The sequence below is a fragment of the Salvia hispanica genome, chromosome 4 (genome assembly GCF_023119035.1).
Source record: "Salvia hispanica cultivar TCC Black 2014 chromosome 4, UniMelb_Shisp_WGS_1.0, whole genome shotgun sequence".
NCBI classification, from domain to species: Eukaryota; Viridiplantae; Streptophyta; class Magnoliopsida; order Lamiales; family Lamiaceae; genus Salvia; species Salvia hispanica.
In genome coordinates this window covers 5,169,805-5,193,901 of record NC_062968.1, presented here as the reverse complement: position 1 = coordinate 5,193,901, position 24,097 = coordinate 5,169,805, and the positions used below count along the sequence as shown (strand labels likewise).

General features: G+C 38.8%; 4 protein-coding genes and 2 non-coding genes across 6 annotated transcripts; 3 read left to right on the top strand and 3 right to left on the bottom strand.

Moving 5' to 3' along the window:
- Window positions 1-1,910: 1,910 nt before the first annotated feature.
- On the bottom strand, window positions 1,911-5,633 carry LOC125222226 (zinc finger CCCH domain-containing protein 17-like). Its single transcript, XM_048124730.1, has 3 exons — window positions 5,260-5,633; window positions 4,097-4,207; window positions 1,911-3,946 (listed from the first exon to the last, which is right to left on the bottom strand). Exons 1-3 carry the CDS (start codon window positions 5,377-5,379, stop codon window positions 2,159-2,161), a joined length of 2,019 nt encoding a protein of 672 aa, XP_047980687.1. The 5' UTR covers window positions 5,380-5,633; the 3' UTR covers window positions 1,911-2,158.
- Window positions 5,634-8,734: 3,101 nt separating this feature from the next.
- Window positions 8,735-8,805, top strand: TRNAG-GCC. The gene has a single exon. It is a non-coding gene; the product is annotated as a tRNA-Gly (tRNA).
- An 18-nt stretch (window positions 8,806-8,823) lies between these two features.
- Window positions 8,824-8,912, top strand: LOC125185800. Its single transcript, XR_007170297.1, has one exon. It is a non-coding gene; the product is annotated as a small nucleolar RNA snoR114 (small nucleolar RNA).
- An 827-nt stretch (window positions 8,913-9,739) lies between these two features.
- Window positions 9,740-11,678, top strand: LOC125219498 (DNA damage-repair/toleration protein DRT100-like). The gene has a single exon (XM_048121488.1). It carries the CDS (start codon window positions 9,800-9,802, stop codon window positions 11,555-11,557), a length of 1,758 nt encoding a protein of 585 aa, XP_047977445.1. The 5' UTR covers window positions 9,740-9,799; the 3' UTR covers window positions 11,558-11,678.
- Window positions 11,679-11,814: 136 nt separating this feature from the next.
- LOC125219499 (high mobility group B protein 7-like) lies at window positions 11,815-13,617 on the bottom strand. The gene is made up of 8 exons (XM_048121489.1): window positions 13,374-13,617; window positions 13,194-13,276; window positions 12,962-13,013; window positions 12,777-12,866; window positions 12,618-12,675; window positions 12,470-12,514; window positions 12,306-12,383; window positions 11,815-12,220 (listed from the first exon to the last, which is right to left on the bottom strand). Exons 1-8 carry the CDS (start codon window positions 13,478-13,480, stop codon window positions 12,017-12,019), a joined length of 717 nt encoding a protein of 238 aa, XP_047977446.1. The 5' UTR covers window positions 13,481-13,617; the 3' UTR covers window positions 11,815-12,016.
- A 690-nt stretch (window positions 13,618-14,307) lies between these two features.
- Window positions 14,308-22,610, bottom strand: LOC125217680 (probable protein arginine N-methyltransferase 6). Its single transcript, XM_048119199.1, has 13 exons — window positions 22,248-22,610; window positions 20,999-21,064; window positions 20,619-20,687; window positions 19,930-19,965; window positions 18,163-18,228; window positions 17,583-17,651; window positions 17,338-17,415; window positions 16,925-17,003; window positions 16,424-16,518; window positions 15,653-15,737; window positions 15,168-15,376; window positions 14,724-14,842; window positions 14,308-14,649 (listed from the first exon to the last, which is right to left on the bottom strand). Exons 1-13 carry the CDS (start codon window positions 22,539-22,541, stop codon window positions 14,607-14,609), a joined length of 1,308 nt encoding a protein of 435 aa, XP_047975156.1. The 5' UTR covers window positions 22,542-22,610; the 3' UTR covers window positions 14,308-14,606.
- Between the last annotated feature and the right edge of the window lie 1,487 nt (window positions 22,611-24,097).

Genomic DNA, 24,097 nt, shown 5'->3' with positions numbered 1-24,097 from the left:
AAAAACATACTCCCACAGAGATCCTTTAAGTAAGAGTGTCCACAGTGGGAGGGCCGCGGCCCTTGGCCCGGAGTCGGCCCAGGCGCGGCCCCCCACTACCGAAGCGAGAGAAGGAGACGGCCCAGGGGGTGGACGAGAGAGAGCCGAGCTCTCGGCCAGGCCGAGGCCCTTGGACGCGAGGCGCGGCTCGCCACTGCAGGGGCTGAGAGCCGCGGCCCTTGGGCCTCCGAATTTTTATTTTTATTTTTTTTTCAAAATTTTATATATGTTCATCATTTTTTCTCCATTTTTTTTACCACAAACCAAGCTCCACTCTTTCCAATTGATTTCAATTTATTTTCAAAACATGGATTCCGACGATGAAAGTTTTCAACGAACGATCGATCAGGAGTTCGATGAACTAGTTGCAATAGTGCAAGCTGAAGCCGACGAGGAGGATGCGGTGGCAGCGGTCGTCCCTCGGCCGATCTATCATCAGCGATATCGTGACCATGCCGGGGCCGACCAGCAGTTGATGGAAGACTACTTCGGCGATAACCCCCGTTATCCGCCAGAGATTTTTCGTCAGCGATTCAAAATGTCGCAACGACTCTTCATCCATATTGCGACGTGTTTGTCTCAGCGGTACATGTGCTTCACCTTGCGTCATGATGCCACTGGTCGACCCAGATTGTCGGCATATCATGAGTGCACCGTGGCAATTAGGCAGCTTGCTTATGTCGGGCCTGCTGACATGTTCGACGAATATCTACAGATGGGCGAAACAGCTGCCCTTAAGACGCTAAGAACAGTTTTGCAAGGGTATCAAATAAATCTTCAAAGGGGAGTACCTATGGAAACCAACGGCCGATGAATGCCAGAGACTGACAAATATGCACGGGACTGTGCATCATTTTTCGGGATGTTGGGCAACATCGATTGCATGCACTGGAGTGGAGGAACTGCCCGGTGGCTTGGAAGGGGCAGTTCACTTCTGGTTTCAAAGGGCGACATCCCACGATGATCCTTGAAGCCGTTGCTGACTACCGCTTGCGAATCTGGCATGTGTATTTTGGTGTCGCTGGGTCGAACAACGACATCAACGTTCTACAATCGTCGCATCTCTTCAATGATGAGTCCCGAGGTGAGGATCCGCAAGTCAGATTCGTAGCCAATGGCACGCAGTACAGCATGGCATACTATTTGGCCGATGGAATATACCCTCGCTGGACCGTGTTTGTCAAGACGATCCAACAACCAGTTGGGCCGAAGCAGACCTATTTTGCAAAAAAAATAAGAGGGTGCTAGGAAGGATGTTGAGCGGGCTTTTGGAGTCCGCCAAGCGCCATTATACGGTGCCCGGTTCGACTATGGCACGAAAATAATGTCGCAGACATCATGACTGCGTGTATCATATTGCACAATATGATAATAGATGATGAAGGCTTTGCTGCAGAGCGCTGGGCACCGGAAGATCGTGCTAGCACAAGTCACGATATTGCAACCCATCCCCTGCAGATGGGTGTACCACGCAGTAATGAATACTTGATTCAGGCTGATTTGGTTGAAGAGGTCTGGAACCATAGAGGGGACGCAGCATGATATGGGTTCCCTGTGTTGTTAGTGTTGTATCGAAAATTTTCGTTGTATAATTTTCCCTTTTAAAATAATACAGCAAAAATTTTGTTATAATTTTTTTGATATTAATTATGCACTATGTGTTTTAATTATTATAAGCAAATAATTTTCATTATAGCTAAAATTAAAATTTAACAAAAAATGTTAGAAAATAATTTTAATTGGTGGCCCGAAAGGCCACTACTGTAGTGGCCAAATTTTCAAAGGGTAGGGCCAACTTGGTTGGGCATGCCCAAGAAATGGTGGCTTGGTCATTCCCAAGAGGGCCACCACTGACACTCTAAGAAGAAATATGGGAGAAAAAGGCATGATGCCAACAACTATTATTCATCTTCATAAACTCTGAGAAATTTAACTGGTAAATAGAGGAACTACAAAAAGGGAAAAAGAAAAGATCCAGCCAGAGGTTTAATACTCCACAATAAAAGGAGGTTTCTAATGGTACATTCGGCACTACTCTACTTCTGAAATCAAAATTAGGAGAGTCTATTATAAACTTGCCACTTCTCAAGACAAAAGGCTGCGTCAAGAGACTCGGATTTCAGGAGTACATAACGCCCATCTTTTTTGCAAACTCATCATCGTCTTCTTCTTCATCAACGTATTCCTCTACAGCATCTCCATTCTCACCATCCTCATACATCGCGTAATCCTCCCCGCCCATTTGTTCATAATCGGACTCCCCGTCTTTCTGCTCATAGGGTTCAGGTTCCGGATCCTCACCAAGTTCACCATCTTCAGCTTCTGGCTTACCCTCTCCTGCCTCCATCGTTTGAACTTGAGTACTGGGCACCTCTGTTGCACCCTCTCTTTCTTCCTGGACTTTCTCCCCTGTGACACCCTCAGTGCCTGATGAATTCATACCCACAATAGTTCCATTTGTTTCGCGTTTCTTCCGCTTTAGAATCTCTTGTAGTGGCTTAGGTCCTTCAAATGAAAGATCATTTTCACTATGTTGGTGCCAATCACTCACATTTTTTCTCTTGCCAAGTGATTGTTGACCGGTCTCGTCCTGTCTACTAGAATCAGCATTTTTCTGGTTCTTCAGTTCTGCTAGGCTTTTTGGCTTAGCAAAATCACCGTTATTCTCACCTACAAAGTCTCTTCTTGAGTCTGGACCTGGATAGTTCTTTGCACCACCATTGGAAGCTTCTTCTGGCCTTCCTTTTATTCTGTCACGGATTCTTCCTGGTTGTGAGGAGATACGATCAGTAGTCCTAATCATATCCCTGTTGTTTGGAGAAGACGATCTTTCAGGAAGTCGTATTCTCCCTCGAAGGCGACTTCCATGAGAATTCTCCCTCGAGGTATTTCGTTGCTCCTCCCTATGTGAACCCCAGTAGCTTCTCTCTCTTACATGCATGTCGCGGGCATGTTCATGATTAATGACAGATCTTAAACCATTAGGCTTCTTATGCTTTGTTAGACGGTGCCTGAGATCATGTTCATCAACTTGACCATGATTCTCTTGCCGACCATATGGCCTCCTTTCATGATAAGACCCACCAGACATCCTTTCAGAGGAAGCTCGGTGCTGCTCCCAAGCATACTGTCCCTTACGGTGCTCAAGTGAGTCATAACCATGACGACCCTGATAAATATCATCATCTTTAGCAGCAATCAGGCTGTAGTCAGCAGAGCGATTAATTTCATATTCACTCCCATGTTCATGTTCTCTCGACATCCCATATCTATCTTCACCTGGATAGAACTCAGAATCTCTTCCCTCATCGTCTACGAGAACATCAAATCCAGGAGAAGGCTCCCTTGAAACTTCTTCTGCATCCTTGTTGTACATGCTTTCAGGTTCATCGAGCAGGTGAGATTGCTGAGCACGATTAGACCAGCTGCCTGGGTGCCCATTAGATACAGGAGTAGCAGTCCTGTACCCGGAGAATACATTACTCCCTGATGTTTGTGGAGCTTTCCTGCTTACAGCAGATTCGTATCTAGGAGCAGTAGATTCCACTGCAGGCAGTGGTTTTACTCGTGCAGCATCAATAAATGATTTGGCTACATTTATAGGTGTAACCTTCTGTTGCAAAGGCTTCTCAACTCCGCTGGAAGGCTTACTTATATTTGCATAGTCAACAGAAGATCCTGTTACTGGAACAGGTATTGCTTTGGTATTTGAGGCAGTTGGCGCATGAAGAAATGGGCACCAATCACCTTTTAAACAGTGCCCTTTTTGAAAAAATACGCATGCCGCAGATGGCTTGTTGAAAAAGGCATTTTGGCCATGTGATGCAGGCCCTGTAACAGCCTGAGGCACAGGTGCAGAGGGTCCAGCAGATGTAGGCCCTTGGGTTCCCAGCAATCCTTCAAGAGGCTGAAGAAAAAAAAAGTACAGAGATAGAAAGGATATCTTATTAAGCAGCACAATCAACAAAAATACTAGATACATCAAGTTCAGGCTCATCCAGGAAAAGTTATCACTAAAAGGAATATGTTTATATGAGACACATATCAGAAGACTAACCGGATGACGGAACGCGCACTTCGGATTCATGCAGTTGCCATGTAACCAATACCAACAGTCCCTTGGATTCATCCGTGCAACATCACTATGGCGGTACTCACATTCGCTTCCCTGCAGGAAGAATTCAAATACATAAAAATCATTGATGTGGAATTTTGGTCCATGGTAAACGCCATTATCACATCACTCACTTTGAATGCGCAAAACTGAATTTAAATGTAATCTGAAATCCAATAAGAAATCAGTTGTTTCAGAACTGAACACAGGTACATATCCTATTAAAGAAATTCCAATTAATTATTGCATCAAGAAATTTTCTAAGGAGAAACACTACGAAGGATAAAAATTCCTGGACTACAGAATCAAAAAATTGGCTGGCATGAATTAATCTGGGCAAGGAGTTGCTTTCGAATATAATATACATCTTTACAAAATTTTACCCAACTCCCACAAGGATAAAATTACAAGATATAAAGCAATCAACAAGCATACACAGAACATAATCTATAACAATATTTTCAGCAAAGGGATGTATTGTTGCAGGGAGGGTTTTATGATTAAAATGGGTTTTTATCTACTAGCTCAGCAGAATCTTATCCAATGGAAGGCAAATGTAGTATCTTAGAAATCAATGAATTTATCCTTCATATCAACATAATGATTCATCTTCCTTCCTCACACTAATCAAGAAAGGAAACTAAGAAACAAAACAGCAACACATAATCTACAATTTTCATAGGTGAATTAGTCATTCGTTCCTCCATACCTTCCTTAACCCAAGCACGTTGTGAGTTCATCACTTTTAATGATAACATCAAATTCTGATACGCACAGAAAAAGACATGAATGCAGGAAAAAAGAGATCAAACTTATGTATGCAAAATTCGTCATTTTCCCAGGGCCAAACTACAAGCACTATCCTAACCGAAATTAACCAACATTTGAAAATAAATCCTAAATTAAGGCCCTAATCTTTCAATAAATTCCGAGAATCTACGGAAAAACATTACAATCCTCCCCAAGGAAGATCTAATTCTCAGTGGAATTATTAACAAAAATCGAATTTGTCCGTATTCAAATAAATCACAGGAAGTGCGGAAAATACACATAGAAAACACTGTAAAAATAGCAGAAAGGAAAAAAACAGGGAAAGGAAAAAGGACCTTTTTGCAAGTTAAAGGCGAAGCAAGAAAGTAAACACAATCGGTGCTCCTCTTGAGCAGTTCTTCCTCAGCGGAGGGAGGCTGAGATTGAGATTGAGATTGAGGCGCAGAAGTCGCCATCTTTTCGATTCGAAAATCAACGAAAAAAATATATGTATATGTATGTTAATCTGATGGATCTAGGGTTTTAATTGTTGAGGCGGCTAGTCTGAGGTAGGGTTCCTCCTAATACTGTTTCGCCCCCTTTTGCGGCATCAAATACAACCTCCAAAGACGATTGCGCTGCTTGAAGGTGAGGGAGAGGAGAGGATAGAGAAGGTGAGCTAGGACGACAAGGGAGATGAGATGAAAATTGAAATACAGCCCAGGCCTTGTATGAATGTGTGTTCTATATATAATATCTCATCTGCTCCCTTTTTTCACTCTTTCAATATTTACACCAAAACACCATCAAAATTTTGAATTCAATTATTGTCTATATTAGTTTTCTATTTTTTATTTTTGTTGTTATCAATCGATTAATGCTACGATCGGTGTCGTGTAACGAAATGGAGTACCCTTTTATTCTTACTCTCTCTCTCAACACACAAAATAAATTTGCATAAAATCCCGTGCCGCTCAAGAAAGGGGTCATCTTCCTTGGGACGGAGGGAGTAATTTTTTTTAGACATATAGGATAACAAATAGTTTGATATAATCACCTTCCGTAATTACTATTCTCACAAAATATAGTTTGCAGATCCATATCTATCGACAGGTGAATAGTGGAACGGCCCATACTTTCTAGGATTCACAAGTTTTTTTTTTATGGATTTATAGTTTTCATGCCTACCAATCGAGCTTCTGTATTCGGCTGCTTTTTAAATGTAGTCTATAGTACTAGTTTTCAACCGCAGGTATGTATGGTATGAAATGCTGAAAATTCGGTATGAATAAAAACTAATCTTTCCATCTCTGAAATGTGTGAACTTTTGATTCGGCATGAGTTTTAATATATACTTCAATTGGTAAACTGAATAGAGTTAAAAGATAGTATAAATAGTGTTAATGGAAAGTGAGTTACACATCATTAATAGTGTAGTTATAATGGTATAATGTGTGTAAATAAAATGATATTTAGGGTAATGTATACGTTAAACTATTTGAAAATTAGAAAGTTCATATTTTTCAGGGACGGACTATCGCGGTATATGAGACTGTAACGAAGCTATCATACCATATCAAAAATCATGGTATGCAAAACTTTGATACGAACTTTTCGATATGTATATGTATTTCGTTATTTTTACCCACACCTACATATGCCACAAACACCAAAACCTTATTTTCAAATTGAGAAGCAAGTAAAAAAGTTTGACTAGTGTATTAAGGATAAGTTTCAGTTAATGAAGTCAATCCATTAGATTTTTTGTTCAGCCCTATCAAATTTGGGTTATGTGAGTTTTATGTTTTGTAATGTTAAGAGAAATAGCTCAATTAACTCACTAATGTCATACACAATCGTTCGTCATTGTGGCATCGCACACGATGGCTTCTCCATCGTCTGCGGACGAAGCGCGGACGATGTCCCATCATCTGTCGCATCGTCCGCCACTGTAGCATCGCGGACGATGCGGCGGACGATGCACACGCGTTTTCGGTTATTTATTTAATTTTATTCAATTTTCAAAACCTATATATACCTCTCACTTTTCACTTCTTTCACTCTCAAATTCACACTACATTTTCTACATTTCAAATAAAATGAATCCCAGAGATTACCCAAGTCCGAATAGTCCGATGTTCGGTGGTGCACGATGGTTGGGTACAGAACCCGATGAATACCTGCCATTCGACACCAACACCCAGTACAATCCCGATTTCAGCACGGACTCGTACGGGCTGTCCGACATGGAGCCTTCTCCCACCCACACACCGGCCCCATCTCGCGACCGCGCGTCCGCCGTTGCAGCTCCCTCCACCGCCGCCGCCACCAACGACACCTCGGGCTCCGCGACCAAGAAGAGGCGGCCCAAGGCAAAGAAGTTGCCGCTTACGACGGTGAATGAAGAGTTCGCCCCGGGCAGGACGAACTACTAGCTGGAAGAATCCATCGTCTCTACGAGATGTTGGATTGATATTTCGGAGGATCCAGTGTTCGCCAACAATCAGAAGATTACTGCGTATTGGGAGCGCATCGCCGAGAAATACAACGCGTCCAAGCCGCCGACCGCCTACAAGCGCCAACGGGAGCCGCTCCGCAAGCACTGGAACCAAATAAAGAAGCAGGTCAATTTGTTCGCGGGGGAGTACGATAAGTGCGAGAGGGAGCAGGCCAGCGGCGAGAGTCTCGCGGATGTGCGCGACAAAGCAATCCAATCGTACATGTCATTGTACGGCGACTTCAAGCACTACCAGTCCTGGGCGCTCTTGAGGGAGATTCGTTGGAGGTATGCTGCCCGAATCGACGGAGGCGAAGAAGAGGGCGTCGAAGCGCACCTTTGGTGATTATACAAGCAGCGAAAGTGGCGCATCTCCAATGGTCCTCAACCATTATGTGTTCGAGGATGAGAGTTCGAGCACAACGATGTCTTCCCGGCGTCCCCTGGCATCAAGGCTGCCAAGGGCAAGGGCAAGCGACATCCTCGTCTGCTTCTAACCAGCCACATGACCCGCCCCCGAGCGCGACCACGGCCACGTCTTAGGCTGCGTCACATGCCTACACGGATTTGGTGGCCTCCTCCGACTATAGGACGTTGTTGGACGCGCACAACGCCCTGATGCAAGCGACCAACCCGGCTCAAATCGAAGGCATCCAACGGATGATCGATGGCCTCAGCCGCAGGTTGGGACTACTCTAGACTAGCCTCCTTTTTTTATATGTAGTGCACTTTTTTTAAAAATTTCTAATTTTGTAATTTTTTTTAATTAAGTAAATGTAGGATTTGCCTTAATTGTGTTATTTTTTTATTTATTTATTTTGCTTGATATATTTGCATAAATTATATAAATACAAAATAAAAAGTAGTAAAATGCTTAGGGCGGGACTTAGGGCGGGCTATAGTCCGCCCCATTGTAGGATGCCCTAATAGAATTGCCCACTCGTTGAGCTCTTCAAATCATTGGTTGCTAACCAACCGTTTCGAAGAAGCGTGCACCACTGACATCACTCTAACTGAAATATTGCAACTGACCAACAAACGAACCCAACTCTCTTAGACAACATGGTTGAAGCTTTATGCAAATGCCTTAACACATGTACATCTTAAAATGATGGCTATGTACAAAATTATCATAGGATTTTATGGAGAGCGTGTGTTTCGCCACTTCTATTCGCAACTAAAATTACACTAAATTTGATCACATACTTGCTTTGTTATTTGGAAAAGCGAAACTAACTATCACCAATAACTGCAAAATTAACAAACTAAAGTAAAGATTGACAAAATTATGTAAGCATAACAAATTGTAATCACTGGATTTAAACAAACAAAAAGCACCAGTGGTCTAGTGGTAGAATAGTACCCTGCCACGGTACAGACCCGGGTTCGATTCCCGGCTGGTGCATTTAATTTAATTTGTGGGTTGCGGTGACGAGTCATCTGCGCCATCAGCGATGGTTGGGTCCATTGCGCCTTCTGATTTCAGAAGATAAATCCGGTGCATCTGAGCAACATAGATGTTTTTAAATTATAAAATCTATTGTGAAATATAAATATAATTATGAATAAATTATATTTAATTTATTTTTAAAATTATAAAATATAAATAATATTCTAAAAACTCTATTTTCTATTTTAATTGATATTGAAAGTCAGGTATACCGCAAAAGTAAGGTATACCGAACTTCAGTACGAAGTACGGTATACCGAAAATGAGGTACAGTATCGATATGAAAATTAGTCATACCAAAAATCGGTGGCGTATCCAGAATTTTTGGTTTGGGGGTGCGATAAATTATCACAACAATATAGAACTTCAAAATCCGAAAGATCAATTTTCTTCTCTTTATTTTGATGTTGAACAAAATCTTTGTTTTTAATTTTTTTCTTAAAAAAGTTCATCATATATAAAAAATAGATTAATGAAAAATTTATTATAAATTTTGCAGAATGTATTTTTTAATTAAAAATCATCTTTTGACTTATTTTAGGCAAAAATTTCAATTACTTACAAATTATGAAGTAGAGAAGACATGGAAAGTTAGAATCGCTAGAAAAACAATGATGGAGTTGAATTAAATAGACTTAGAAGAAATTTGAATGGGTATTGGCGCTCCAACGATACAAAGCAGTTCACAATACTCGTGAAGAGCTCGCTCTACTACAACATCCAAACGGTCGAAAATTTTACATGTGATTCACTTCAATTTCACTACCAAGATTACAATTTTTACCACAATTTTAATTTTTCACTTCACTATAAATATGGGAGTGTTTCTTCCCTTTTCTTTCAGACCACATCATTCATTTGATTTTCCCACTTCCTTTCCCAACAGATTTTTCCTAGTACACTTATTTGCAACAAAAAAAATATTCCAAAAAATCCAGCTTTCAAGAAAATGCAGTTTGTGATGTGGCTTGTACTTGTGGTGATGATGCTGACATTCTTGAAATCAGCTTCTTCACAGTCAGAAATCCCAGGCTGCTCACCTGCAGACAGAGCTGCTCTTCTTGGATTCAAAGCCGGCATTGCCAAGGACACCACCGGCTTCCTCTCCACGTGGAGTGGCGATGACTGCTGCAGCGGCGGCTGGGAGGGCGTGGAGTGCGGCCAGGGCGGGAGAGTCAACAGATTGATGCTGCAGAGCCATGGTGGTGTGTTGATGAAGGGAGTTCTCTCTCCCTCTCTCGGCACCTTGCATTTCTTGGAGATCATGGTGATCAGCGGCATGAGACGGATTGCTGGGAGGATTCCTGACAGCTTCTCCGGCCTCACACGCCTCACTCAACTGGTTCTTGATGACAACTCACTGCAAGGAGCCATCCCTTCCAGTTTAGGCAAGTTGAGGAATCTTCAGATATTGTCCTTGAGTGGTAACCGTTTTAACGGCCAGATTCCACCTGCATTGGGGAATTTGAGGAATCTCCTGCAGCTGAATCTGGCTAAGAATCTGCTCACTGGCTCAATTCCTCAGGCTGTTGGGAATCTCAGAAGCTTGCACTCTCTTGATCTCAGCTTCAACATGTTGTCTGGATCAATACCGGATTCTCTTGGACAGCTGCAAAATCTGACATATCTTGTGCTTACAAGGAACCAGTTCTCTGGGCAGATACCGGTTTCTTTGTGCAGTTTAGTTCGGCTTTCTGAGCTGTCGCTTGATCAGAATCGCCTGGTTGGAAGGATTCCTGCACAAATTAGGAATATGAAATCAGTTTCTGTGTTGAGGCTGGGCTTTAACAAGCTCACTGGTCAAATCCCAGAATCCATGGCTGAGCTGCATAGCTTGTGGAACCTTAACTTGTCAAGAAATCTGCTGACTGGTTCTTTGCCTGATGCAGCGTTTGCAAAGGGGCTCCCTTCGATTCTGTCTATCGATCTTTCTTACAACGATCTTGATTTAGGGGCGGTTCCTAGTTGGATCAGAAACCGGCAGCTCTCTGATGTCCATCTAGCAGGCTGTAAGCTGCGTGGCGCGCTGCCAAACTTCACCAAGCCGGACTCCTTGGCCACGTTGGACCTATCAGACAACTATTTCACTAGTGGGATCTCGAGTTTCTTGGCAAACATGGCTAGTTTGCGGACTGCAAAGATCTCCAACAACTTGATCAAGGCTGATGTCTCCACATTGAGGTTGCCTGGCCAGATTTCGGCTCTTGATCTCCATTCAAACCGCCTCTTTGGCTCTCTTTCGAGGATACTAAGCAGATACATGGAGGTCGTGGATGTGTCCAACAACCAGATCTCTGGCAGGATTCCTGAATTCGTTGTGGGGATGAAATTGAAGGTGCTGAACCTGGCAAGCAACAAGATATCAGGTCATATTCCAGATTCAGTTTCAAACCTTGCCAAGCTGGAAAAATTCGACATTTCAAGAAACCAGATAACGGGCACAATCCCAGCTAGTCTAGGATCATTTGTGCAGCTGCATTGGTTAGATCTGTCGATAAACGGGCTTACTGGAAGAATCCCAGACAGTTTGTTAGGAGTCAAGGCACTGAGGCATGCAAGCTTCAGGGCAAACAGATTGTGTGGGAAGATCCCACAAGGAAAGCCATTGAACATATTCCCACCAGTTGCATATGCTCACAACTTGTGCTTGTGTGGAAAACCATTGCCACCTTGCAAGAGTAAAATGAAGAGAAAAATGGGCCACTGATATGCTGAGTCTCTATGCTCATTATCCCATGAGCACAAGTTAAATTACTATCTTTTTTTTCTTCTGTGAGTTAGTTACACTTTCCCACCTGAATTCTTGCAGTAACTTACCATATTCTTCATTCAAAGGACTCCAGCTCAAAGTTAATCCAGTTTTCACATTAACCTACTTTCTACAAATAAAGATCAAATTATGACTTACCATATATTCTTCATTCAAAGTTGATACATTGAAAAGATAAATGATATGCAGGCAAATTTAACCAAAAAGCAACAGTATATCAGTAGAATGGGGTAAAACACCAAATGCACCATTTCTCTTTCACAAAATTTCCTCAAAGCAATATGAGCAGTGCACAAGTGAAGGTAGATATACAAGAAGCTTGAAGCAAATTGAGCATCATAAGGTCTAAAAAGCTGTCCTAATTGCCTATATTTAGCATTCAACTAGCCAGGTGGACTATTCATCATCTTCTATTTCTTCCTCTTTGACTTCTTCATCAGTTATATCATCCTTAATCTCTTTCTCAGATGTCTCCTTCGTTTCATCCTTGACCTCATTTTCAGCTGCATCATCCTTGATCTCATCTTCAGCTGCATCATCCTTGATCTCATCTTCAGCTGTATCATCCTTGACCTCATTTTCGTTTGAGTCATCATCATCCTATATATAAATAAACACCCTCATCAACAATGGCAAACCATATAAACATATCTACCACATAAATAAACCTAAGCAAGGGACATACTTGCTCATTTTCAGCCTCTGATGCCTTTTGATACTCTGCTTTAAGCTCTGCAGCTCTATCAGTATACACTTTCTTCTCCTATATATCAAGTAGGAAATACAAGTCAGTGAAGAATCTTACATTAGTTCACCACAACACACTAACACTTGTGAATTCTGACTTACATCATCATTCATTGATTTCCACTTCTCACCACCTTCCTTTGCAACCTAAAAAACAAACACAAGAAATTCTTATGGAACTCAAATGACTGAAACCAGAATCATGTTTCTCAGATAGTTCACACAGTAATCACGCACACTACAGCATTACCGTGGCAACACTCTTGCAGTCAGGATTAGCCTCCTTGAACGATTTCCTAAAGTCATTCCTACAAATCATTCAAATGCTAACATATTAACAACTACACAAAACCGATTCATATATACTCATAAAAGTAAAACAGATTCAAGGCAGGTGATCAGTGCATACATGAACAAGAAGAAAGCAGTGGGAGGACGCTTCTTTCCATTTGGATTTTTGGCCTTCTTTGGCTTCGAATCAGTTTGTTTTGTCTTCTTTCTGCATCATTTTAGGTGTTAATTAGCATTCTAAATCTGTATTCTCAAATCCCATACATAAAACAAAAAGACATAATTATAGCTTCGGAAAATTACTTCTCTGCCGATGCCTTCTTCTTTGTCTCAGCCATTTCCACAACCTGAGACTCTACATAAATAGAGATCGATAAACTAAACAGCAATCCACACCACAAAAAAAAAAAAAAAAAAAAAAAAAAAAAAAAAAAAAAAAAAACTCAAACTAACACCTTAAGTCTTAACGCATATAGATTAAAATTTTTGAACAAAGTAATTACAACAGAAAATAAAAATACGAAAATTGAAATACCTAGATTCATCTTAATCTTAGCATCAAGGCTACAGTTGTGGAAGCTAATCAAAGCCACCGCCACATCCTTGTGGCATTCCTCGCTGCAAAACGTTCTCTCGTATCAAATAATAATAGTAAAACAGACTAAAACCTAGAGATCGACTTACAAAAAGTAAGATTAACGGAGAAGAAGAGTACCATTTGGTAAAGGCGCTGCCGTCTCTAGCGCGTTTGAGAGAGGCGGATTCAGCCTCCACTCTCTTCCTCTGTCTCGAGGCGTTGGATGATGCTGCGCCGCCCGCCATTTACAGATCTGCAATTTCCGAAAAATGAAGGAAAAAATTGAAGGCGAGATTACTGGGTTGGGCTTAGGCAGGCTTAGATGAGTGTATTTATACTCTCAGTGATAGAAGAAGAAGATGGAGAATCGGGAGGGAAGGCTGCAAAAATTTGTGTAATTTTCAATTTTAGAGCCAATCTCAATTTGAGTATTTTTGTGGTTTCGAATTGGCGCCAAGTTTTTGTATTTGGGTTCAAAAGTGTAAAATGAAAAATTGATTTCGCGGATCGATGATTTGGGCACTGCCACAGCCGTTGGATATGAGAGCATGATTGTAACTATCACTAAATAATATCCTTTCATTTTTACTACTGCTTAATGGAGTATAAAAGTATACTTAAATGTATACTCCTACTGCTCTTTCCATCATATCTACTTGTTTATCTCGTTTAAAATGTCCACTTACTAAATTTAAAAATAAATCTCTTTCTCTTCATTAAAATATTTAATTATATTTTTATCACCTTGCTCCACCTAAACCATTTCTCCTAAAATCATGTTATGGTATCTCTCAGGCAATACATACAAATAGATGAAACCAAAATTAGACAATTTTATTTTAAAAATCACTCTCTCTAATAAACCTCATTCACTCCACTAATAAATAATACTAGTAATATTTCAATTACTACTATTTATTTTTCTATTCCTCTCTTACTTTATTAATTATGCAGTAGTATTACAATTTATATCATTCCAAAAATGTCTTTTTTATGAAACTGCAATTACAAACCTATGAGAAAACTACAGATTACGAGCAATAACATTTCTAAAAATGCCACAAGATCTGGATTTAGCAAATTGCAAAAATTCCAAAAGTTTCAAGTGTTGCTAATGGTACACGAGCGTAGCTAAGCTAGCCATTTAAAAGTCATAAAAAGAAAGTACAACAAGGAGCAAATCTAGAGGTCCCATCTTTAATTGTTGGACACAAACCCTATATATCTCTTCTCTCTTCTCTACCTCTACCATCAATATCCCCTTTTTCTCTAGCTTGTGCAATATGCACCACAAAGCCACCTTTCAAACCATCCAAGACTCCTCAAATGGATGTCAGTCAAGTCAATCAGCTCATAAAGACTGGGCCTCAATCATCGCATTACTGATTCTTTCACGAAAGAACGACCACCAGATCTGCGCGTAGGTGAGAAACTCATGTTAATAATAAGAAGGAACCATATGGGAAAGAGAGAGGAAGCTTGGCTTACGAGTACTCTAGATGAACATTCATGAACCGGGCATTTTCCAAGCTTTGTGTCAGTGTTACAGAACCTTCAATCACCTGATCTTGCTCCACCTCTATCGGCTCATAGAAGTAGATCAACGTCTGCCAATGTCAAGCATGTTAAATAAGTTCTAGTGCCAGATAACGACGAAGGAGTTAAGTTTGAACTGAGATAAAAGAAATAAGTTCTAGGTGATTCGATTTCAAGGAATTTGACAGCGTCAGCCACCAACCTATCCCAGCACATTAATTGCAGATGGGATAGGATAAACCTAGAGAAGGCTCACTTGCTGGCAAACCACAGTGGGTCGAAGGTTGGAATAATACAAAGCTGTATATCCTGATACTGGTCTAATGTTTTGAAAACATAGTATTAGCAGGAGTAGGCATGATAGGAGGAGAAAAAAGTGCAAGATATATGGGACACCTGTTGCCAATGTGTTGGGGGAGCCTCAGGAGCGGTAGACAGCACAAGCCCTTCACTGGGATTGGCTCGCTTCTTTGTTTTATCAGTTTCCGTAGCTGTATCATCTGGAGCCGCAAGAAGTGCAAGTTGTGCATTGTTGCTCTTGGAAGTGTTTACCGAAGAAGTACCAAACTCCACATCAAACCAGAAAGCAAACCCATGAAATGGTGCTGCAAATGAAGAATAAAATTGAGGCTTTAATAGAAAATACATTACTCGTATCTACATAGTTATAGAGGTAAACAAAGAATAGTAATTTAATAGCGTAACTATTTATGTGCTCAGAAAACAAAAAACTTAAAATATCAACCATGAGAAAATGCTCCAACCAATCAAAAGGGTTAGCAATGGAAAAGTATTACTTGCACATGCAGAAGAGTGCATAAACAAATTAACTCAGACGGGATCCAAGAAACAATGGAAGACTGTGGGAATGAGAATTTTACCTCGCATCATTGATTTGAATGTAAATCTTGTTGAAACAGTCTGTAGCTCCTCAATTGTAAGGGTCGAACAATCAACATGCTTTACCTGTCCCATAATCAAAACAAAGTTGCATAACTTATCGCTACTGATTGGTTAAAGCAATTGGCAGCATACACAATATTTTTGGGAATTTCAGAATGTCAATCATAGAAATTCATCAATGCAAATGGTTTGCATAAACTCAGAATGGACAGCAGTGTGTTGCAGATAGATTATCAGCGCTCCAGAAAATCAGGGAAATCAGCATATATTCATTATTTTCTAGTATAATGTTGGTTAAGTATGCCAGTCCATAGATGGGTTATGGTTATTTTTGTGACCTCATCCATTTGAAGCTTCTCCTGATTTCCTTGTTATTTCATTCTGGTTATTCATTTCCTTTAAATAAATCATTGTTTGTTGGTTTGAGTCCGTTTTGGTTACCTTTACAAACATAATGGGAGAACACAAGATACTCAGGTGATAAGTGGAACATGAAATCATAGTAGTATAGCAGAATCTGAATGCCAGGGAACCATTAACAAGCACTCTTTATTGGTAAAAACCACAAAGCTTTTCAACACGAGTATTTTGATAAGCATAAAGGAGATATAAAACACACTCAGAAAATACCTTCAATAATAACATAAACAACATGGTTGAAGTTTCGTGCAGATGCCATAACACAGAAAATCTCAAACATAGATACATAGAAGAGACAAGGCATCAAAGACATGCATTGAACGACTTACCACATGAGGCCATGTCAATACATTTTCACCACTGATCATCTCAACAGACGGCTCTTCAAACGCACACTGCTTTGCTAATGGCATCATTGCAGACACTACACATAAACATGAACCTTAACTCTTGCACTACAAACTCAAAAGATACACTAGTTCAAATGCAAAGATATATCTTCTTATACACTAGTTCAAGATATAATTTCAATTAAGAACAGAACTAGGAGTACTATTTTTCATGCAAATAGTAGAACCGTCATATTTGCAATCTGATGTTCTAACATAATAACAGATGACTGTGAATTCAATTGTGAATTGGTTTTGAACTGGAATGACTGTTTGTGTAGTAAAGAATAACTGTATCTATAGTTCTATACATGTACACCAAATTACATTTGTATGACATTATACAAAGGGAGCACCTTATGCATACCAAGAAAGTTATCTTAGCCTAGCAAATGCAGCAAATAACTGAATGTTTCGATAAAAGAATTCAAAAGCACTCACTGTCAATTCCATAGACATTGCGCCAAAAATCAACACTTTCACTATATCGTTCTGGATAAGAGACAGGGGCCATGTACAACTGCAAATGTTCAAAGACAACATTACACCCACTAATCCAGTGAATGTAAGCATAAGAAATCCCACACTAACTGCAAAATGCCTAAGATGATATTGATGCACATCCCAAGGTGATTGTTGTAACTAGTACACTATATCAATAGAAAGTTCTTGCATACATATATCAATTCATGGTTACAAATACAATAGCAATAAAATAAAACAAGTATAACAAAAAATTAAGCAGAAGCTATAGCCAAAATCCAATCATATTCCATGTCATATTCCATCAATGGACCCAATGCAGTTCGGGTAGCCACTAGCAAGAGAAGGGATAGGAATAAGTAAAATTATACCGTGGCGTATGATGGAAGGATTAGACCTCCAGGTTTCAACCATCGGTCTCTGGCAGTAATAACACTCCCCAGCATGCTCTGATGATGGTAGAGCAATGCATATACCATGTTAGTCCAAAGTTTTTACAAGTAATAACCGAAGGCTTAAATTTTAAATTGAAATTCATATCAATTGACATGTCTCGACTCTCAAGAAATGCAATTATACAATTCAACCCAGAAAAAACTGGCAGATGTCATATCACCTCATAAAGAAGCATGTAGCCCATCCATTCAGAAACAATTACATCAACTTTCTCATCAATCTCGACATCCTGTAGTTGACAGCACAATGTAAATGCTCCTACCAACAATATATAATAACAAAAAGACAAATTCTGAAATTCAAGGACATGGTATTGGTATGGTCACGCTAAGAATTTATCAACTTATGGATCAATTTGGACAATTACCTACAAGGATCTAAGGATTATGAAAACCTATTGGCCTTTGGTGTTGATAAACAGGAAATACAGAAAAATTTTGTATCACGTGATAATGTATCCACCAATACCAAGTATGCAAAGTCGCATTAGCTAATTATTCTGAACATTCAAGTCAATATCCTCATGCTAAGACCTTGTTACTTATTCATTACCTCCTGGTATCACTTCCCGGCGGAGATTATGTTCAAAAGTTATCTATTAGTACAAAATTTATGTAGTTTGATTCAGCTATAAAAGTTCTCAAAGTCCAAACACTGAACAAATTTTCTATTATTAAGATTCGAAACAGCTGTTATGAACATTAAAAACAAGATATAGCATACTTTAGTAAATATCCTACCTCAACTCGTCCATGCAATACAATAACTGTGTCAGACAAGTTGTTAGCCTTGATTACTTCATTTGCCTGGAATGAAGTTTAAATAGTTATCATCAGTCAGAACCACATGGAAACACTTAAATGAATAATAGAATAAGCCTAAGTAAGCTACAAGACACATGCCAGGTGTTCCTTCTATTTTGTAAAAATGAAAACTCGAAATGAAAAGGTGTCATGGATATGCATATACTTTGTTCCCCAAATCATAAAAAGCCAAAAGTCTATTTCGATGGATGCTATTCTACTTTCAGTCTAGTACTCCATCTATTATCCACATTATAAGCCATCATCAACAGCCTTTCCTCTTTTAAAGCCATCATTTTTCAAACTATATGCATTTCAAATTCTCCCAGCACACTGCTGGGATTTTCTGAATTCCAATATCCAAATTTTTCCCTCAATAGCAGGCAGTATGCCAAAATCTCATTGGGAGAAGACCAACCAAGCATAATCTATATAGCACCAGATCATCATCAGTCATCACATAATGTTTCTGCTTTCTATTCAACTCCATTTCTCCTTTAACAGCTCTATTCTGCAAACAATGGCATTTTAGTGTTCACCCAGCCCAGCTGTACAGAAATTCAGCTTCTGTATTAGAAAGTCTTCCCTTGAAGATTGAGGGGAAAACAAATTTTCAAAGGTTGAATTCCTATAAATATAATCTGCATACATCCTTGAACAATCAATATAATTACAATTGAGTTACGGTCATTATTAGACAAGTTTCAATAGGTTAGTTAACTAATTTATAAGCTTATGACTGCTTCAAATAAAATTTGATTACAAGGCTTGATTTAAGAATTTGCTTTAAGAATGTATCTTGATTAACCGTCAGTTATATCCATTTTCTCATACAAAACTCTTTAAGAATAATCATACTTGACTTATATAGTGTGGCAATGTATAAGGACATGAAACACAGGCAGTAATTGCATCACACCTTAGATCCTATAAATCATTTTCTTTTTTAACCCTGCAATGGTGCAGGAACACCAAGAAGCATATCATTTTTCAAGAGATGTCTGACATGTTCATTTATAAGGTTGAGTGGTTTAAACTCATTATTTGTTGGTGGTTAACCCTATTTCTGGTCTATTTGTTGCACAAAGCTAAAACTTGGCAGCTCTTTCATAATAAGCAATAGATTTCGTCAATAAAAAACAGTAAGATTTTATTAAAAGACATGATACTTTATAGAAAGAATTCAAAGAAGTATGAAACGATACAAAAGACTGGTTCATCCCTTAAATATTGAGAACCATGGGGGGGGGGTTTACTTTTCATGATTGATAAGATAGATGATTGAGTATTTTTATCCTCATTACAAGGATTTCTCCCATCCAGCCTTTTTTTAGGGATATGTATCAAGAAAAATTAGTTCAAACTGTATGAGTTATCAAGGGCCTTGGGATATCCCAAAGTTCCAATCTGTCTAAGTCAACTAGGGATTAGCATATACTATTGTTATCTATCTAGACTAATCACCAAAAGTAGCGGCCCCTTATTGTACTAGCTAGGATGGAAGAAGTTGATTTATGACTGTCCGAGTTCTGCACGTAACGCTTTCATTATTAAATATTCCCGTAACAAGAAGGAATCTTCACATGGAAATCACAGATTTGTAAGTGGATTGGAAGAAAGAATAACACAGTATTCAACAATACAATTTGATAGAGCATGTCTAAACAAGTATAAATCAACAATCAACTATTAAGACAAAAGCACCTGAATTGCAATATTACTGGCATCAACTGCATACACCTGGAAGCAAACATGAAGAAGATATTACAGTCAAAATCTACTCAGGAAACGAATTTCGGACAAAATACCATTAGCCCAACAACTTGATCTCATAAATACTTCCTAGTATAGCAATCTAAGGAACACTTACCGATACCCAATTTCCAAGTAAATTGAAAGTGCAAACAGTTAAACTAAAAAACTAATTTAAGAGAATTAGTTTGAGCCCCAATCTCAGAAATATTTGGCATGTATTTCAAGGTTAAAAACTGTGATTTATGGAACTTGTCCATCTCATGGATCATTGCCGCTTTGAAACAAAAAGATGCTTCCATGGAATATTGAGTAGAATTGTCTGAAAAACATGTGCTAATTTTGCAGAACACAAATACAACATGAGAAGTATACAAAGCACTACATGTGGCATTATAGACATTCATTTTTTATAAATCCATGCTGAATGTCCAAGGTTCTACTTCTATTTGAGAATTTTAAAAATCATACACTGGATTTAATCTACATATATGAATATCTGGGCTTGTAAAAAAGCATACATAATAACAACTTGAAGGTCGCAGTTCTTTCCGGCAGAATAACCATATACTATATGACAAAATCACATCCAGTAAGATCCGGTGTCTTGACAAGGTCAGTAAATAGTAAGAGGATCATACCCGCTTTGCTCCAGCCTGGGCACAAAATATAGAGAGAATTCCGGTGCCACAACCAACATCAAGAACAACCTGAAGTACAAGAACCACCATTCAAGTTGAGAATATTTATAATTCAGCAATTAAATATCAGGAGTTGACAACTTTAGCCAGTATATCAGGAGGGAACATAGAAATTAGTTCAAGGAGACATTATACACTTCGTCTCTTTTTCTCCATCAACACATATATCACTAAATTTTTAACTAGCAACTGTATAACAGGCATAACCATTAATCAGAACGAAGCAGATACCAGCAGTGATGTGTCAATATCAGGATTAAAACCTGTCACAGACAATTTAATGATCAAAACACTTAATGGACCACCAATCAAATGCTCACTTTTCCTGCAATTTGATCTTGATGCTGAAATATTGCATTTTTGTATGTATCTGTACGTGTGCGGTCCTGCAAGATAAGATACATATGTTCATATAGGCTCAACTTAAACATCTGCATAACTGTATTGGCTATTTGACCGATGAAATCAGAGACATTAGATGCTAACAAGGTTTAAGGTGGACAAGAAAAAAGATTGAAAAACTTCAAAGTACCTTATGAAACATTCCAACACCAGATAGACCCAAAATTTTCACCTTAAGAATATGAATATAGACAGCAAAAAGCAAGGAGAAAACCCTCTGAATACGATAGTTTTCGTCTGAGGATTAAGTTGCCAACAATCTCTTCAGATTTTTATCTATCCAAAGTAATCTCACCGAGCCTATGAACTAGTCAAAGTGAAACTGGTCTGGGCTTTTTCATTGATTAGATAAACCTTCTATCGTTGAAGGTAGAGGACGGGTACTTGTAGTGGTACATCTTTGGGGTAATATACTGATAACTATCCTGCACATAATTCCCCCCCCCCCCTCTTTGCTCATTTATAGAGAGTTATAAACAGAAGAAAGAACTCAATGGTCAAGGCTAAAACTAAGTTAGCAAAACAAGAGCTTAAGAGTTCCACATCAACAACAAAATAATGGTTACAATACCAGCACATATATGTTCAAAACCAGTATTAGGACTCAGTTAAGCTTCTAACTAAGATGATATGCAGAAAAGGAGCTTAGGCTATCAGGCCCAGAGATCTAGGCTTCCAAAGTACCTAAATGAATGGAGAAACAAATCATATACGGCCTTTGTGTGCGTGTGCCAATGTCAATGAACACATAACATTTCCTTTACCTATTGCCTTTTGTAGATTAGCTAAGACACTAGTAATGGCTATACTCAGTACGACTATGACATAAAAATGGTGTTCAATCCCGAACATATAACTCCCAAAGTGCGTCAATTCTAACAAAATCACAAAAGATAATATTTCATAAAATAATAAAAGAGCAAGAAAATCTTGAATAATGCAGCCTATACCATAGTATGAATGTTTTCTTTTGATGCTTTCAGTTATCAAACATAGCAATTATACTTCCCTTTTCCCATCTTTCCTTCATATAGTTAAATAGTTAAAAAGTTAAAAACCAAACGTTGGCACAAGGCGCACGTGCATTTGATTACAGTCCAAAGACCAAAAGTTAACACCAAGAATCAACAACAGAAACGCAGTATTGAGCGCAAGCAGAAGCCGTACCTTGATCATCTCTTCGTGAATGCCAAGGTGAGCGTAGGAGTTGAAATAGGCGACATCGAAGTCCGTACAAGGACGAGGAGGCCGCTCCGTATCGTGGTGCTCCTGCAGCTGGGAAACCCTAGGGTCGGAAGCGGCGCCGCCTTGGTCATGTTGCCTGCGGCGGGTGCCCCTGCGCGGGCGAGTTCGAGTCAATTGAGCGCCGTCTCCGTGGAGGAAGCCATTGTGGAATGCGGCATCGCCGCCTAGTCCAGCGCCGCCTCCGCTGGCATTGCCGCTGCTGGTGGACTGAAACATTTGGTCGACAGAGTTGAAGAGGGAAATACGAGGGCGTCTTCTCTACACAGCCTTTAGCCTTTACTTTAAACTACTACTTCTATTTCAATACGATTGCAAATCACAACTCTACATAAATATATTTCAGATTTAAAATAATCTATTTAATTATGTTAGTATACTTTTTTTCAATAATAATCCTGTCTGTTTTAAATTTTGATGATGGAGTAAAAGTTGCTTACTTTAATTGATCTGAGTTAGATTTAAATTTTGAATTAAGATTTCCTATTATGTTAATTTTTCATATCCTTTTATAGAGCAATAAAATGATTTTTAGATAAGTAAGTATTATTTAATTTTATTTCATCATATTAGTATTTTTAACATAAATATATTTTCGCTCTAATGGTTCGTTGATTTTTAGATAAGTAAGTATTATTTAATTTTATTTCATCATATTAGTATTTTTAACAGAAATATATTTTCGCTCGAATGGTTTGTAGGGGAACCCTGCCTTCTCTGATCCATTCGACACGGGCAATTTATTTTTCATCAATGCACCCTGCAATTTGTACTTGAATTCTTTTTGCATCCGCTTATTCAGTTAATTCAATAGCCTTTTTTCAACCTTAAATTATTAATTGAAAGAATTTAGACCGGAAACTTGACTTATATAAACGCCGGTATATTGTGACAAATTGTTTAAATTTTCTCAATTTATGTGAAATTTGTACTTGATTAAAAAAATAAATCCATAGCAAAATAAAAAACTATGAAAATTCATCAAATCTCATGATGTAATTCAAGAATCAACATTTTAAAATAAAGTTGAAGCTCCCAATAGATCGAATGCAACTCGAGAATCATCATTTCAATATTAAAGTGAAACTTCATATGAATCGAATTAATGAATTTGAGTTAAACGATACTTCAATATATTTTAAAGGCATGTGAATGGGCCAAAAATTAAAAACAAAGCAGTCTAATTCGTGAAGACCATAAATCCTAAAATTGTGGCTGGTGAAGTAATTAATTTTCCTTAATAGTTGATTTGGTATTAAACATGTTTCCTATTCAAATAGGATAAGTAGATGGTAGGGATTTAGCCCTATCTAATATTGTTTCCTTATATTTTAAGTTTTCCTTTTATTTTCTTTCTTTCAGTGGTTAGGTTTTTGTCTATATATAATGAACACCTCGTTCTGAACGAAAGTTGGAGAATAATTTATCAATAAAAATGTGAGTTTAAAATTCATTGTCTCATCTCCTTGAAGCATGGTGCTTGGAGTTTGATTTTCGACTTATCAAACGATTCACCATCCCAATTATGACATCATTCTACAAATCCACGATCTCAAACGGTTCACCATCCCTGTTTGTACCGTCATTCATCCATCCTATGAATTTCTATCGGAGTTATTCTACTCGTTGCTGCTACACATCCTCGTCGTTGTACATTACCGATGAGGATCACGTCAGCTTCTCCCTCTAATACTCCCGCTCAATTTAAACAACCCCACCCTTTCCCCTTTCTAGTTGTCGCTCTTGGTATTGAGGTTTATTTACAGATTCAACGA

Coding starts and splice junctions, on each gene's coding strand:
- LOC125222226 (XM_048124730.1), bottom strand. CDS start 5,379: ATGGCGACTTCTGCGCCTCAATCTCAATCTCAATCTCAGCCTCCCTCC. Junction 4,208..5,259: donor CGCCTTTAACTTGCAAAAAG/GTCCTTTTTCCT, acceptor TTCTTCCTGCAG/GGAAGCGAATGTGAGTACCG. Junction 3,947..4,096: donor AGTGCGCGTTCCGTCATCCG/GTTAGTCTTCTG, acceptor TTTTTTCTTCAG/CCTCTTGAAGGATTGCTGGG.
- LOC125219498 (XM_048121488.1), top strand. CDS start 9,800: ATGCAGTTTGTGATGTGGCTTGTACTTGTGGTGATGATGCTGACATTC.
- LOC125219499 (XM_048121489.1), bottom strand. CDS start 13,480: ATGGCGGGCGGCGCAGCATCATCCAACGCCTCGAGACAGAGGAAGAGA. Junction 13,277..13,373: donor GGCAGCGCCTTTACCAAATG/GTACTCTTCTTC, acceptor AACGTTTTGCAG/CGAGGAATGCCACAAGGATG. Junction 12,384..12,469: donor GGAAATCAATGAATGATGAT/GTAAGTCAGAAT, acceptor CTTGATATATAG/GAGAAGAAAGTGTATACTGA.
- LOC125217680 (XM_048119199.1), bottom strand. CDS start 22,541: ATGTTTCAGTCCACCAGCAGCGGCAATGCCAGCGGAGGCGGCGCTGGA. Junction 17,416..17,582: donor GCTACATGCTTCTTTATGAG/GTGATATGACAT, acceptor TACCATCATCAG/AGCATGCTGGGGAGTGTTAT. Junction 17,004..17,337: donor TCCTTCCATCATACGCCACG/GTATAATTTTAC, acceptor GAACATTTGCAG/TTGTACATGGCCCCTGTCTC.